The 17,606-nt window shown below is 37.3% G+C and overlaps 1 protein-coding gene across 29 annotated transcripts in view; it reads right to left on the reverse strand.

Moving 5' to 3' along the window:
• AFDN (afadin, adherens junction formation factor) overlaps positions 1–17,606 on the reverse strand; it is a 131,727-nt gene that overhangs the window by 88,120 nt on the left and 26,001 nt on the right. For 22 of the 29 annotated variants that reach the window (XR_008732690.1, XM_055713142.1, XM_055713140.1 and 19 more), the window contains exons 2-6: positions 7,481–7,676; positions 5,764–5,879; positions 4,089–4,252; positions 2,748–2,908; positions 1,572–1,729 (exon numbers count right to left, since the gene is read on the reverse strand). Coding sequence is in view for 28 of the 29 variants with exons in the window: in XM_055713142.1 (XP_055569117.1) it covers positions 1,572–1,729; positions 2,748–2,908; positions 4,089–4,252; positions 5,764–5,879; positions 7,481–7,676 (795 nt within the window). In the remaining variant the exon portion in view is untranslated. The remainder of the gene's footprint in view (positions 1–1,571; positions 1,730–2,747; positions 2,909–4,088; positions 4,253–5,763; positions 5,880–7,480; positions 7,677–17,606) is intronic. The other 7 variants (XM_055713141.1, XM_055713135.1, XM_055713162.1 and 4 more) reach the window with 1 other exon arrangement.

The raw sequence follows: 17,606 nt of genomic DNA on the forward strand, positions 1-17,606 counted from the left end.
TCATAATGCCATCTAACTCTGAACTAATCAGACTAATGCAAAACTAGCTTCCACAATTCTCTTGAACCAGCAGAAAAACGAGCATGTCAAGCCAGCAGCCTGTTTAGTAACATTAATGATTGAGAATCATGGATTCCATTTACAGAACCGACAGCATGAAGATAATTGTCATAATTACACATAGAAAATACTTTGCAGCCAAAACTGAAAATCAATTTTTAGTATGCTGCATCATAAAAAAAAAACCTATTACTTACAAATTTATTCCCCTCTATAATAAAAAACTATGTAAAATTTTACTGAAGTTAAGCAAAACTAAACTTTCACAGTTGAAACCCCTCTCACAGGTTAATGAAGACAAGGATACCCTGTCCAGAACTTCATTAAAAATATGTCTAGAATTAAGACAAAACTGTTGAAACAATAAAACTTAAGACTAGTTCACTGTTACAAAACTACAAAAGCACTACCAGCATACTGTTTCCTTGTTTCTAATCCACAGCTAATTATACCACTAGAGGCTGTAAGCACGGCAGAAGTAGACACTAAGGTGATTCAAAGATATCATAAAACACGTATCAGAGAGCAACTTTAAGACCAAAGATATATCCACATCCCTTAGAGCAGCTAGAAAGTGCAGAGAATAGCAAATAATATACGCTTTCTTAATGCTTTCCCAGTGGCACCTTAAGCACTGGAGAAGGGATTGGGGAAGAGAATACAATATGATGAGATGCAAATATTTCTCCCTTTTTTCATCATTTTAAGGAGCAATAAATGCAAATTTATTAGACAAGCAATAGCCAGAAATGTCATCAGACTAGACTCAAACAAGGATGAAATGCTTTCAAGTCTCACTATTCTGCTTCAGAAGACAACAGGGACAGAGGTTTGTAACCTTTTATCAGTACTGTCTATGGGACTTTTTGATAAAGCCATAACTCTAAAACAGTAATTCTATACAATTCATTTAGTACTCGTAAAATAATTAAATTCTAAAAATAAGCCGAAGTTTCACTTAAATGTTTTACCTTTTCTCATGTGTAATGAGGGTGAGCTGCCGCTGAAAAGTATAAGGCAACAGCATGTAACACATACCTTTTGTAAGGGAATTTGCCTTGGCACTTTTGCCTCTGAGAAGATGCTCTTAGTTCAGGGGAATGATTTTGTGCACAAATGGCACAAATTTAGGTATCCGCAGGATTAACTATTAAGTTTATTTATCTGTGAACCATAAACACGCTTAGTGGTATAAAATCACAGTGCCAAATACAGAAGTATGTTACTTTCATTATTAATGTTTGTCTATGTAGCAAGTAATAATTTAGTAAGATTGGAAGATTTAGGTCTGAAAAACAAACCTGACAAATCACTTCATAATTCCCAAGGCTGTTAGAGTAAAAATAAATAAATAAGTAAGTGTATGTGTGTGTGTGTATATATGTACACATAAAAATAAATATATGTTAGTTGCGGAGCTACCGATGCCTTTCCGATTAGTTTTAAAGCTACTGCAAGGGAAAAAAAAAATACAAAGCATTAGAAGATCGTGACTTAATAACTTCACTTACACGTGCAATACAATAATCCTTGGGATTTTCCTTCTCCAGACCATATTTTTCCAGTGCTTCAATAACTGCAAAGTCTGCAGTATCTGTAGTGGACAGCAGGATTGTCTTGTACGGTATATTTGGTTTTAAACTGTCTGCATAAATTCTCAGTGTCCCACCTTGGAAAGAAAATTTAATTAACAACGTTATCAGAGAATAAAAAGACAGACACGCAGTCATTTATTACATTTCTAACAGAATGTAAGAACAAACTCCTTGCAGAAATCATTTAATAATATAAGAATATAAGAAAAGTTACATAACATCCTCAAAATAAATTTGTTTCTGCCACCGGTAAAAGCCTCCAGTGATGCTTTCCTGATTACCCTAAGAAAGTCTTTTTTCCCAGTACTTCACCGTTCTTATTATTACCTGAAGTTAAAATGAAACAGTAACAATGACTGGATGAATAACTTTTCCCATCCTGACATCAAGTTTGTGATGACCTTGGAGAATCTCCCCTCTCTTTTAAAAGCCCACTTAGGATTTCCCTCAGGTGATGTTTTTTTTTAACCCCTTCTTCGCTACTCTTCCATGGACAGAATTCATCATTTGAGCTGTTAACAGTACTAATATTGCTTCATTCGCTTATTTAACACTGATGTTTATACAGCCACTGTTGTCATACACCCTCCCCAAGAATGTGAAATACTTAATCATTGATATTCACAAGATCTACCAGGACCCTTCCTGCAGACCTGAACAATGACTCCTTGCCATCCCGTATTTGTGCTCCTGATTGCATTTTCACATTCAGGTCATCCAGCTTATTTGTAGTAAAACGAATGACACTTATTTCAGAAGACTTCCTCAGTTCGTCAAGTTTACTAAGTCTAATTGGGTCCTTCCTTCTTTCCCAGTTTAGCACTGCTGGCAACAGCAATCAGCATATTCTCTCCCATCACTCTGCCCATCACCAAAAGCTTTGACTTCCACTCATCACAGAATATACTCCTGTGGAATCTTACCTCTACAAATCCTTCATTTAGTTACACCATAGATAAAATTAACCATGAAGTGCAAAAAGTGTTAGAGACAGCAGAAGTTAAGTCAAATTTACAGGAGCTGCTGGCCTTAAAAATACTCCTTCAGTAAAGTGTTTACTGTTTACAAATCAGCCAGAAGAAACTGAAGTACCCGAGTCTGGCCTGCCATCAGAACTGCGAAATTCCTGCATTCTCTTCTCCAGTTTTTGCTGCCGCCGCCGTTTCATAACCACCTCGGGATTGGATATTGTGCGAGTGAAGCTGGTCTCAGGCATATCTTTGTAAACCTCAGCTGCAAGGCGAGAATTCTCACTGCCAAGTCAGTTTAAATAAAAAAAAAATAATTTCCATTAGTAGCTTACAATATGCATATCCTCATCTATTCATAAAGGATAAAAGGCAAATAGAATCCATATACATAGGACATAGGAGATCAATTAAGTTACTGTAAAATGGTTCTGCGTGAACTTCACATTTGCTAAGATTAACACTGTTCACATACCCATGATCACCTGACAACAGCCAATTTAAGTTTGATTGCTAGTTTTTAAAGAAAAAAAAAAAAAAAAAAGAAAAAGGCCTTCTACATCTCGGGGGCAGGGAAGAGGGGGTAAGACACTAAAGAAACTTTACATAATACCCCTAACTTTATTCTGCTTTACAATACTGAAAATCATCTGGAAGCACAGTTAGCACGTGCTTGCAGCTCATGCCTTTTCTTTGGCTAATGCACTTAATTATTTTAAATTAAAGTAGAATTGTATTTAAGAGCAAGCTAAGTAATGGTGCAGAATTCATCTCTGAGAATCACTTATGAATTAGTAAGTTTTCACCATTCATTTTCTTTCTGGGCATCCACCATGAATGATTTTTTTTTTTCTGATGTATTACACATGAAATCTACAGAATCTGCTACAAAGTTTTATTTAATGCAGACCTTTCTCAGTTTTCTAGTCCTACATACAGTTATTCATGCCTGACTCTTTTCTGTACAAGGATTAATGTCTCAATAAGTAAGGTACAACAGCCTTGGGAGAAGAGTCAAGAAACCTGAATAATTGGTTACCGTAATACATCTCAAAGAAAACCAAACTGATAGTCAGGTGGCAAGTGAAATGCAAACACCTACTCATACTAATTTTTCTGGCAGAAGACAGAAAAATCAAACACAGAGAGAGGAATAAACCCACTCTAGGGTAAATGCTCAAAAATAAACATAGTGGGGAAAGTCCATGTCACCAAGCATGTGTCAATTTCTTACAAGCACAAAAAAAGGCAGGGAAAAAAGCTTATTTCATGGTTTAAAAACAAACCTTGCAGCAAACTGTACATACAAACTACAGAAATTGCCACCACATATTTCAGTTTATCATGATACTGCACCCACGCCAACTACTTACTTTTCAAAGAACAGAACTTATTTGGTAGAGAGGGGGAACCCTTTAGAGTATGACATAGGTTATATGAACTGATCAAAGATTAACACACTTACATATCATCCCCATGAAGAAGTCTATCATCTTTATCTGACGCTTGTCGCAATGCCTCTTTTTCACGCCTCTTTTTTTCTTTTTTTTCTTTTTTTGAAAGAGTTCTTTTGAAATTCTGAATTACCCCCTCTTTTTCTTGTTTTTCAGGGCCATTACTCTGAGCCTTCTGAAATAAATAAGTTTAAAACAACTTCCATCATTTTTAGTCCAGTGAAAAGTTATTGGTTTTCACCTTCCAGATAAATCTGATTGAGACATAGCATCACTAACAAAAACAATAGTTCAGGCAACAACGCTCCGCTACTCAGGGATGGGACTAATACCCTCTGAAATAACAGAGGAAGCAAAAATAATTTCATATTCCAAAGCAGGTATTAACTGATTAAGCACCGTGTAATTAAGAAAGTGAAGACACAGCAGAATTTTATCTGAATAACACCTACTATCTACTTGGCTTCACATATTAAATGAAGGCTGCAAAACAAATTTCTGCCTCTCAGGACAAATACTCCACAAAACAACACCGCACTTCATCTGTTTTCAAGACAACCATGTTGGAGCATCAGATAAGAACAAGCTGCACAAGGGAAAACATTACAGAGGACATTTCCACCATGGCATTTTTTGGAGCTGCCCTTCCAGTGTTCTCTTCTCCAATTCCTGCTCCTTGCATACACAAGATACCTGTAATCCTAAACTCATTTGCCTTCTCTAGCAAAAATAACAGAAGATGAGAAAGATGATGCAGGGGGTTTTGCTTCTATCAGGAATTAATAACACTGAGGAGAAAGACTGAAGATTACTTAATACAACAAATAGGAATATATCTGCCACACTCACTTGCTAGTGCAAGACATCATTAATTTTCTCTCTCCACCTCTAATATAGATGTATCCTGTACTGTAAGAATAGGTCATGACATATACCCAAAACAACTGTAAAATTAACAAGCACTAATTCCAAGAGCAAAAGAAATGGCTCAGCCCAAGATGAAAAACTTGCCTGAAGACAGCCCATACTGAACTGTACATTTTTGATAGCTATAAGCATCAGTTACATATAATATATGTATGATTATATGAATTCGGGAGCCAAAGTCTGGTATATTTTAAAGTTTAAATGGCCAATAAAAAAAAAAAAACCTTTTGTATGACTGATGTTCAGATGTTCCTCTCATTTTGCATTTGGAAGGGGGTGACGGCGGGGCGGAATCCAACAAAACTCCCCAAAAGGGAACAGTTTCCCATCAGTTTTGTAAAGAAACAGAATGTTTACCTAGGGAGGTAATAATTCTTAATTACTTAACTCCTTCTGGCAGCCCCTTTTAAATGCTCTGTAAGAGGCAGGACTACCTCCTAGGTGTTTGGCATCACATACCATTTAAGGAAAGTTTTAATCCATCATATTAGAACAAAACAAGCCCTAAATTCTCTGGGCATTATGTGCTCCAGATCTAGACAGCTACATGGATCAAAACATTACAAGCCATCTGAAAGATCACAAAAATGCTGTGTTGTGACGATGTGTTTTAAGAATTTAAAAAACCTTGCTCAGACATCAAAGGTCATCAGCAGTTGTTTTCAGGAATTAGAAAAGTGTGAGTTCTGTTTCGCTATATAAGCAAGTCCAACACATTTTTTAACTGCTTTACCACTAGCATAATCCTTGAAGACTCACCTTTGGAGGAAGTGTATCATTCTCATTCTTGAGAACAAATCTTCCCTCTCGATCATCTTTGTTCCAGTTTAATTGTACAACAAGAGGCTTCTCATCTACATCTAATCTTCTTTCTTCTTCAAAAAAATGAAAAGCAGTAAGTTACAGTTACATGGCACCTCAAGAGCAAAGACATCTATAAACAAGTTATGCTCTTAAAAAACCCAAAAAGGTTGCTGAACAGTACACATCAAGTTAATGTTTCCCTGCTAAGCACAGGAACAAGAAAGTCTAGGGAGGTAGAAATGTCTCATTTTCAGCAACCACCTGAAGTGTATTTCCTCTAGCTACATAACCTAAAGGTCCACATAAAGTAGTCTTGCACACCTTGTCTGAAGTAAGTCTGGGAACACAGGATTATCACTCAGGAGAAATTACATCTACAGTTAGACTATTTCAAACTTCATAACTTCACAACACTTCCAAATACTCATTTTCCTTATTTTAAGTTTAACCAGTCTGATTGTGGCCCAAGAACTACTATTCTGGAAAGACTGCACAATAAACTACATTACCAATAAAAAAAATTCATTATGTACATATACTAGACAATTTCATTTAGCGTATTATATCTGTTTTCAGTATATGAAAAAATCTGAGAAAGTGGTTAAAAAAATTAAACAAGCGCTGCCATTTGATCTCCTTTCTAGAAGTAGGAGACGGTACATATGCATAAAAAGACAGTGATCTCTTTGCAGTTACATTTTATTTAATGAGAAACACTCCTACTGAATGAGGTGCCTCTCTTACAAGTCAAGTTTTAAACATCAGGAACTCGCTCTGCAAAGGAAACCATTTCTACTGGTACGGTGCTAACAGATTTTTAAAGAAACCTAAAGCAGAAAAAATCCATATTGTTCACTGCTTAAATTAGTGATGGCAAGCACTTTTCCCCAATCCCATACAATTCGTATCAAGTGATCATTTGCAGACCACAAGATGTGACACATATCCCAATAAATTTCCATTCTCTATCTCAAATTCAACTAACTTCAATCTTTCAAAAGCAGAATTTAATGTAGTTAAACCACTTCTTTAAGCTTCCAAAGTACAAAAAGAAAAAGCACGACAAAAAGCTAGTTGCTCATATTCCTGCCTCTACCACCACCAGACACACTACCACCTTCCAATCTCAAGCTTTCTACTGGGGCGGGGAGACACAAATGCTAGTAGTATCCAAAGACTATTTAGGTATCTAAGCTCTTCACAGGTAGCATGAAAGGATCTGTTAAGAGACACAGTTGCTTCAAACAATATGTTGAACTTCCCCCAATTCAGCAGTAACGGAACATGCATTGTAAGGGTACCTATCAAAGGCCCACAACATCAAAAAACTGAGGATGTACTCTACAAGTGCTCCAATTTAACACTCCCATTCTCCCATTCTAAATTTAATCTTTACCTATTAGTCCTAAAAATAGCAACTCTCTCACAAATGTCAACAAATTAACAGGATGTCAAGTACAGCATTTAATAGATCATAATCAAAACTTATATAAACTGCAGGCCTGATATGCGTACTTACATTTTAAAATAACACTCACTCCCCTTAACAGTTACTATTAGTGTACTTAGGAATAAAACCCCCAAGTCTGATGTGGTTCAGAAGCTGGGGGCAAACCTAAAGATATTTTGGTTGGGGGTGGATGCAAGAAAGACTTTGTGAATAAATACTAACCTCCACTGACATGCACCTCATAAAGCGAGTATTTAGGGGATGACAACATTCGCATGTCTGGTCGAAACTTCTCTGCAAGAGTTTCTATCACATCTTGAGTTGTGGCAGTACTAGAGACACGGATACATTTTGTTGCGAAATTTCCAGCTGCTTTATCTTGAAAGTAGAATCTCATTACTCCATGAAACTCCAGATCCTGCAAAGAAATAAAACCACAAAACTAAGTGCTGGATAACAGGAAAACAACAACAATTATAATAATAATAAACAAGTATTTGAGGACAATAGAGCTAATCAGAACACCATAAACTTGAAAAAACAAGGATATTCTGTAAAAAGAAATTAAGTACTCAGTATTACTGAAAATATTTTAAAAGTAAATCTTTAAGTATTCAAATTTACAGCTATTGTCAGGTTTACCTGAAGAAATAACAAAACCTTTTTTTAAAAAAAAAAAACCCACCCAGAAACACATTGTAAGACTGGTCTCAATATGTTTTGTTACCCAAAGCAGGCCCCTGTATCCCAGATCTGCAAGAATGCAAGCTAAATATGCTCAAAGAAAAGCAACATGTCTCAAAGAGAACAGCCTCTGCCACAGCAGTCCTAAGCATCACCTTTCCTCTCCTCTCCTCCCCTGCTCATGTGCTCCCCTCTCTTATGCTGGCATCTCTTTGCTCCAGAAACAGCCTGTTCAGGAAGCTAAATCACTGGATTTGTTTATTTTATATTTTCAGAAAAGTTAAGTCTTTGGTACAGCTCCCTAAACACTCTGGGACAGAAGAATAGCTCCAGTACCAACACAGGAAGAAAGGGACCAAAGTTGTTCACCCCACAGCTGCAACACTGATCTTCAAAATATTCTTAATCCACATGCTTAAATATTTTCCTTAGCCATCAGAGTCCTGTCCTCCACTCCAGCCTACCGAACTGCAGGAGGATACTGGGTGCTCATGCAACTCCATTACTGGTCTGAACATAGACTCCAAATTCAAGTTTTGGTTTCCCAGGAGCCTCAACCTAGCTGACTCTTGCCCCTTGCATAAATCCCAGCACCCACGGGGCCCTGCAATCAGGAAGAACCAAGGAGATTCAAGTGCCCTAGATGACATTGCCACATTTACTCTACTGGTTGCCCACTGTGTGGTTCTAAGAACTTGCTTTCATGCTGTCCGTTTATTCTCTAAACTCAACAAATACTGATTTGAGAGCGTTCCTCTGATGAGTTACTCATACAAGGTTCTTGGCAGGGCAACCTTTCCAAGATTTTCAACAATGAACACGGGTGCAAATCAAAACTTTTCTATCGCCTTAACTGAAAGTTTCTTTTACAAAGCACTCATCCCATGGCTCTATGGTTTGTGCTAGGTTTGCTACTACTGTCGTGCTAAAAGGCAGTTATTGAAGACTTCTCAAAATTTACTACTCAAATTCATTTGTTCTGTCTTATGGCTTTTACATTCTATTGCCAGATTTTATATCCTTACAATTTTCCTCATTTGGATACCATTTCAGCTTTCTAATAACTATCTTTGCCTGATGTTCAGCCATGCCAGCTTCCTTTCACACCTCCCTTGATAGCTGGCATGCTTTTGGTCTGTACCTCCAGCATGGCATCTTTAATTCTCAGCAGGCGGGAAGTACTTTGCTACTAGTTGCCTCTTTTAGTTTTAACAAGCATCCCTAGTATAGCTATGCTCTATTTCCAATTAGGCTGGAAAATTTTGTAGTTCTTGCAAGAAAAATGAATACAAGCATGTTACAATCTCTAGTACAAAGAGCATTCTCGGCAGGTAACATTTTCAGCCACATCCCACACACTCTTTTGGACCGATTTAAATGGTTGCCTCTTCTGTAAACACTCCTTAACCATGACGCTTCACAAAACAGCCAAGGCTATTTAACCAACTTAAGGTTTTGATCTGCTTGATTGATGGTTGCAAAAGAAGACATGTGAGCTTTCTGCAGAAATGTCATGAAGCATAATTGCCCATTTACACCATTTATTTCCCTTTACACCACCACCTTAATTCTTGCTTCAGCTGTACCTTAAGAGAAAGAAATGACTACATGGCAAATCTCTTTTTCAGGTGTTAGGTATTGTGCAAGTTCCTATACACAGATAAGGTTACAGTTGGTAATTATTTTTTTTAAAAGGAGAAGAGTTTACCGAGGGCACATTCCACTGTCCATCAGCCATGCTTTTAATCCTACAGGTTTTTTTTTTAATTCTCCAGAACACCACAGCAGAGATTCAAGAGCAAGGGATTGCAACATAGATCCAATTCAGGGATCTAGGAAACAACTCAAGAAGCTCTCTAAACAACCATGGGGGTTTTATTATTCCTATTTAAAGTTTTATTGCTAAACCCCATTTCTACTTACAGACACTAACAAAGCAGAGAGGTGACAAAACTGCATTTTGAATACTCAAGATGTCAGTATAAAGTTAGTTTTGAAAATAAGGTAGGTACCACACTTAAATTTCCAACTGCACTAAAGCATTTATTTTTCAGAGGTACCTTTCATCCTACGACTCACTTCAGAATTTCTTTGTCAAGACTGCCAGGTAGGTTCATTGCAATTTATAACATAGACTTGTGTCAAGAGAAGAGGCTAAAGAATAAAACTCACTTGTCCTAAACAAATAGACAAACAAGTATCTGTTACTGCCTAACATATACCTTTAAGTGGAGAAATCCCCCCCCAACTTCTACAAATCCCTTAAAAACCATCTTTCTCTAAAGATAAGAACTGCCATTTATAAATTACCATAAAGAAAATAAAGTGGTTTTAGATTTCAAAAGTGACTAATTATGTAAGCGCATGAACACTCTTTTAAGTTCCTCTTGGGAGTCTACATGCATCATAAGCAGTTTTATCTTTCTCATCTAATCACATTTCAGCTATTTAATGTATCTGCTGTGCAAGTCCATGGTTCCTTATGTAGGAACTTGAGGATGCAGAACAGTCTTTGGTTAGACAAGTATAGTCAATTTTCACAAAATTCTCATCACCTAGACTGGAAAATACATTTTCAAAGAGCACCTAGCAAAAGTCAGCTCCTTTTAAGCCCTTGAAAACATAAAGGCCATTTTCCTGAAATTTCTTACTGCTATCAGAAGAACTTATAGTAGTTTCCAAAAGTATTATCCTACTCAAAAGAAGGTTCCAACTTACCTAATAAAAAATTGCCAGTTAAAAACTGTTCCTTGGTTTTACAAAAGGTTGTAACACCTCTTCATTAAGCACAAAAAAAGAGATGATAAAAATGCTTCAACTACTTAGTTACAACATTTTGCATAAAGTCAATGACAGGCAGTAACTGCTTCAAAACCAACAGGTTAAATGTTCCAAAAGTGCATCTTTAGAAAAAGGAAATAAAAACACACGAAAGCTTCAGAATGGCACACTGGACACACTTTCACAATATGGAAATGCTTCAAAACTCTACAAAATCTTGTGAAAACTTTTGATGAAATGTTTAGAAAACATCTGTGTTCCCAGTGCTATTGCCCTCCTCTGACACCCTCATCAATGACCTCAGACCATCATGAACTGAAAAGGAGCACTATAAAAGCAGGAAGTAAACAAACTTTAATACATAACAGAGTCACACAGATTACTTAAGTCACATTTAAAATTGAAAATGTGTCATGCAAGTTTTCAGATCTATCATAATCAAAGTTTTCCACCAAGTTTCAGCAAAGTGATTCCTGTTCCTCGAATGGTTTGTTTGGTCTTTAAATCTAGCTCCTAGTTACTTACTGTCAAGTAGGTAGTTCTGCTTTAAAGCAGTGATCAGTAATAGTCAAGATAATCACTCAGTAGAAGTTATGATATACAGAAGTGCAAATATGTAAAAAGCGGCAGAGAAGAGAGTCTCAAGCTTCCACCTCTGATCATAGAGGCTGGGTACATGCACATACAAAAAGAGTTAACAGTTACGGAAGACAGAGGCATTTAATCCTTTGGTTATTTGAAAATCCCCACAAAAACCCAGCTCTCTTTGTTAAATCATCCAATTCCTCTTACACGAGAAGAACATAGCCAAGAAGGAATATGAAAAAGAAGTAGGAAGAGATAAGAAGACTGTGCTATAAGTGAGGCTTGGAAAAAGGCTGTAATGCGACACAAGGGGATTTGTAGCAGGGAAACCTGGACTTCCTGAAGAATCACAGAACCTTCTGCAAACAAAGCAGTAATATCCAGGAACAGTAATTCATAGCCATGATCACATAGGAGGAAGGAAACCCCTCCTTTAAAGTGTCAGAGGAGGTAATGAGAGAGTATTATCCCAATCTGCAGGGCACAGCAATGAATGAGAAGATCAAGATCACTATCCCACAAGCCAGGCAAAGAACACTTGTAGGCTTTTAAGCTACTATCCCACTCAATCACAAAGCAATATATACTTTAATACTTAAGCATATTACACACCATCCATTTTGTAAACTATTCAATCAAAGGCAGCAGAGAATATACAAGTTTCCCTTCAGAAATCCTCATCTGTAGCCACCATAAGAGTCTATCTTTGATCTCTTTTATCTGCATTGATAAGTTTGCCTTGTAAGCAGCATCCTGCATGACTGCATCTAGAAAATACCAAAAACCAGCATTAGGAATGTCACGTCTTTCTTCCTGCCCCATTGAAATTCTACAGAAGACTAATTCCTAACTAATCTGCTATTATTATTCAGGTACGCATACTTATTGCTCAGAAGTTTTGCTAAAAGAATATAAATCACAATAAAACCAATCCACAGTGCAACAATTAGAATTCAAGCAAATACAAGTTGCTTTCAAATGAATTCAGGTCACAATACTGATGTAACAGGTCAGCATAGCAACAATATTGTCATGGCAGGACATTCATGTAACACCTTCATACCTGACCTGTTGTTGGTCTACAGAGCAAAACGGAATTGCTTCCTTTGCCTCTCCAAAAGCCATGAGTATGCAACAAGTCTGTGCAATTCTAATGAATACATGAATATTTAAAGAAATAATTCCTACAAGATTTTAAACCCCAAGCATATTAAGTTGCTGAGGGAGTAAGCACTGAAATTACACAAGGATCAGGTTTCTAGCATACATTCCCAGAGTGAATTCTCAACCTGAAATCGAAGGACAGACAATAATTTCATATACAGATTCTACAGCCAACTATTAAAAAGGAATTCCAAATGGTCTTTCAAGAAAAATAAATCCTGTTAACTGTTACAAACCATTTCCCATGTAATGTTAGCTTAGCTACCATGTTCTGGCAAAACTACAGATTTTCAGATGCCTTCAAAAAGTGTAGCTTCAAGATTAATGATGGAATACCCTAAAGGGTTCCAAGAGAAGAGAGGAAGAACAATAAAAATGAAAAAAAACCCCAGTTCCTATAAAAATAATTTTTGTCAACTTTATTTCCTCTTCTAAACCTTTGACACCTGGATCAACAAAGACTTTCCACTACAGAATGCCCCATCCTGCCACAACAATTTACACGCACCTTAATGTTCACAGAAGCAGGACCAACAGCTGAGCTTTCTGTCAGAGTGAATTATCAACAACCCACAACACAAGGAACGTATTTAAATGAAACCCCCTCTTTATTTTCCTGAGGAAAACTACATTTTAGGAACTAGCCCCACTACAATATGAAAGAAAGCCTTGAGATCAAACAACAAGAGGCTACAAATATTTTCATAATATTAATGTAATGCAATGAAATTGACACAAAACGCACTGCACAACAAATGCTATACAAATTAAGTCTTAAAACTAAGGTCAACATTCACATCTATAAATACAACTAACACAAACCCTAAAAAAGGATCTACTTTCACAAATGCAGCTTGAATGCCCATATGATCCTTAAATTATCACTGAGGTAAATACTCTACTGTATAATTTATATGCATTCTCCCTACTTGCCATTACTTACCTGCCCACATAGCAAGACTGATAAATATAATAACTGTTGGGATGAAACAAACATCACTGCAACCTTGGACATTTTCCTGATGAGTTAACACCTCACAGTTCAAAAAACTAAACTTCAGTACAGACACGAGGTAGATGAACCAGGGTATTTCCTACCTAATTCAAAATAAAGTTGTTTTCAGAACTGTATTTTGCCAAAGCCACCAGACTCTGCATGCAGCCATCAACCATGCCTCGTTCTGAAAACACTGAAGTTTTCATAATCTTCTGCAAAAGACATTGTTATACAAGCAACATGAAATGTCTTCACTCAAGATTTATGACTCCAGAAGCAGTTACCGTTAAACAAAAATCTGCCAAGGGTGCTCCCCAAAAGCATTACCGGCTTAACCTTCTAAGGCTGATTTTCAGCAAACTCTTACCAGCACTGGCAACACACAGCTACTGTCTGCCACCTGCAGGGTATTTTTTGTTAAGCTGTGGTGGACAGTCATTTAACCTTTCACAATTAACCAGAGAAAATGTAAATTGCACTTCTTACAAAATGAAACCTACTACAGTTAATTGAAAGACATTAAAACAAAAGTATTTTGTAACTATTTAATCATTCGATAAACTAGACTGATAAACTAAAAATGTAACAAAGCTACAAGAGATTAAATCATACCCCTAAATTAAATTATACCACCCTTTATGAACTGTATTGATGCTGGTGTCATTCAGTGACTCTCCCAATACTGTAATACTGAGGGTCTGGTAGTCACTGTCAAAAGATATTTTGAAATATAACCCAAAAAGTTTTTTAAAAAAAATTTATTAGGAAAATTGTTTGAAGGAGGTAGCACGACCAAAAAAAAAGTAATTGACACACATCTGGTGTACCAAAAATACCCTGAAACAGTCTCCAACAACAAAACTGAGATATAGGCAGAGTTCAATCACATTTGAGACCAGGTAAAAAAACCAGCCAAAACCAAAACAAAGTCTCCTTTAAATTAGTCATGACATATTTAAAAGCAAGAGCAAAGACAACAAACTGTAATAAGCCTCGGGAATACACTGCTTACCTTTCTACTTGCCTACAACCTGTCACTGTTGTGGAACCAAGAGCCAAATGCATATGAGCAATTACAGAAAATTTAGAGAAGTACAAGTACATACAATCCACTACAACATTCAGATATGTCTTAGGAAAAAAATTTTGAAATAAATCAGAGTTCTCCATTTTATTTACTGTGTTAAAGACTGTTCCTTTTAAACAGTCTGACTGCGAGGAAGAGGAACAGGTTATTACATCCCCCTCAAACCAAAACACCACAGGAAAATTGCAAGGGGGAGAATGAAAGTTCAGGCACTGGAAGTCTGATTTTACCTCGGCGTTGTTACTTGCCAACAACCTGCAGAGCTGAAATCCCTGTATTTAAGCATCTTCAGACATCAATCAGATGACAAAAAAGTGTGCCCTTACTCACCTTAATCTTCACAGTGTAGGCACAGTCTAAAATGAAGCAGCAAGAACTCTAGGTGCTGCAGAAAGCCCTTCCTCATAGCAAGACACACTCCCACCTCCTCCCTTATGCCAGGCACCAGCATCCTGCAGCTGTACAGCCACATGAATCAGGTTAACTCACTCAGAAGGGGTTTCCCCCCCTGCCCTCCACTCAATGCGGAGCTGTCAGGGCTAGCAGCTGGAGGAAACTGTCCTTCTGCTGGCATCTTCTCTTAACTTGAAGGAATTGTGAAACAGCAACCTCTGCCAAGCTAGACACTTTATTCCCACTTCTGCACTAGCATCCGCACATACGTGACCCCGCACTGAGACTTAACAGCATTATAAGCCAGCGGGTACTACTTTGTTTTGTTTCAGGCTGCACTGGTTTGGCATGCTGTGAAGTCTGCACAGGTCAGGCAAGGACCAGACCAAAGAAGGCAGCAGAAACGTAGCAGCCATCAGCTCATCTACCCAACCTTATCTGACTGCTCCCGCTTTCACACATGCTCCACAGCATGGTATCAGTGCATCTGGTTGACTTGACTGCAGCCAGGCAACACTTAATTGCACTTCTGTATTCTCATGCACTGTTTATACATTTCTGAAGGAACAGTTAACGAGTATAACAGCACAGCAATAAGCTGTTTCTACATACAGTGACAATCCTGCTTTCAAAGTGGAATTGTAAAGCTAGAGGCAAGCAGGTTTCCAAAAATACATTTTGAATGTTGTATGTAAAACATTAATATCTGGATGGACACCTATACCGCAGCAGCAGCACCACAAAAAGTTCTTGAGGATGCTGGAACTGTGCCGTAGCAGAGATTGACAGTCCTGATGAACTAAGTGAAAACTGTGGTCTGCTACAGGAATGGCAAATCTCTCAAATATTTGAAAGACTCATTCAAAAAATAAACATGTACAAAAATGAAGTTTTTAAAGTGACAAATTCAGGTTTAGAATACTTGGCATTTATATAACAGGCATACTGCAAGAGTTGTTGGATGCAGGAGTTACATGATAATTTCTCTGCGATTAAAAAAGATCAAATTGTTTCCTCTATAATAAAACTTTGATAGAGGAACCTATTAGGAATGATCTTAAATCCATTTAAAAATGACAGTGCAACTAGTTTTCAAATTCATCAGTGAAACTAATAAAAACTGAAAAGATAATTTTCACTTAAGAAGCAACAGATGCCTCTAACAGAAATGCCAATCAATCTACTTGAGGCAGAAAGCTGCATTATTGAAACAAGCATTTCCACCAGCAATCAAACTCATGAAGCCTAGTTTCTTGTGGCTGTCCTTCCCAAAGCTGATCACAGCTTTATTACAGGTGTCACACATGGATTCTCTAGCATCCAGAAATACACACACTACATAGTGGAAACTAAATCTGATGTCTTGTCTCTAACTGACCACTTACTGCAGCAACTTCACATTCCTGACATGAGCTGAAGGTTCACTCTAACCACCAATAAATCAATTAAAAACCAAGTTTGACAAGCTGGCACTACCCAATAGGCTAACACCAACCAATACACAGAGCAGCTCAGAAACCATCCTCACTTCAACCACCTGACAAAGTTTCCTTTTTATTTGCTCTCAGTATAACCTGTATCCTGGAAATACAGGAAATCAACTCTCATTTCATAATGAAAAAAATGTGATAGCAATAATCCTTTAACTAAGCAGTTGTCTGGATTAATTTATTGTAACTAACACTGCATTTTTACTATTTTAGTATCAGACTTCAGTATGATGCAACAGGGTATCAAAAGAAACTATAACAGCCGGGTCATTTTTACATTATCAACCAGGGGTCATGTCATGTATTTATTTTTCTGCTGACACAGCCAGGAAAGACTGACCTGATTCCTACTCTGCAATGATAAACTTGATTGCGTTACATTATTTTTTCACTCTCGTGGTACAAGCTGGAATCTGCACCATACAGGGTTAACCCAGCTACACTGACTGAACTAGAAAAACTCGGGTGCTATCTGATACTCTGCTTGCAAGTGCTCTGGCAACCAGGCTAATTAGTCAGGAGTTTGAAGTAGGAATGCTAACAAGCCTAATAGGAAACAAGCACCTGATTCTCCTGGAGTAGACAAACCGCGACAGGGAATCTACTTGAAAAAAAATGAAGAACTCACAAACAAAAAACCACCACACACGACACCAACTTCAAAGCCAAACAAAAGACAATTCAAAAACTCATTCAACACTAAAACGTACTTAGACCCTTACCTTAACACAAGTATCTATTCTTTACTAGATGCACTTCCCAGATGTCCCACTCTATCCTCTGAGACAGGGTGGACCCTCTTTAAAAACATTTTAAAAGGAGCAAAGTATTTACTTCTTTTTCTGGTAGACCTTAGGGTAGCTATGGGTATGAAGAATTATACAGCCAAACAAAACATATGAGGATGCTATCTGGCAAAATGCAAAACAGGCAGGCTGAGAAGCGATTATTGTGCACATAAATTTGGGAAGAAAGGGGTCCCAAATGCAAAAATCCCTCTCAATCTGTGCTCTCTTGTTTACAGCACTGTTAAGAGCTCACTGCCAAATTGACATTGGTAAAGGTTTTACAGCAGGTCAAGATCTTGCCAAAAAGCAATGTGATAGCACAGGAATTGCACTGGGACTGTTGCCAGCTTCATTAACCTTATTACCTGTTTTACTACCT

This window comes from Falco cherrug, chromosome 6 (genome assembly GCF_023634085.1).
Source record: "Falco cherrug isolate bFalChe1 chromosome 6, bFalChe1.pri, whole genome shotgun sequence".
NCBI classification, from domain to species: Eukaryota; Metazoa; Chordata; class Aves; order Falconiformes; family Falconidae; genus Falco; species Falco cherrug.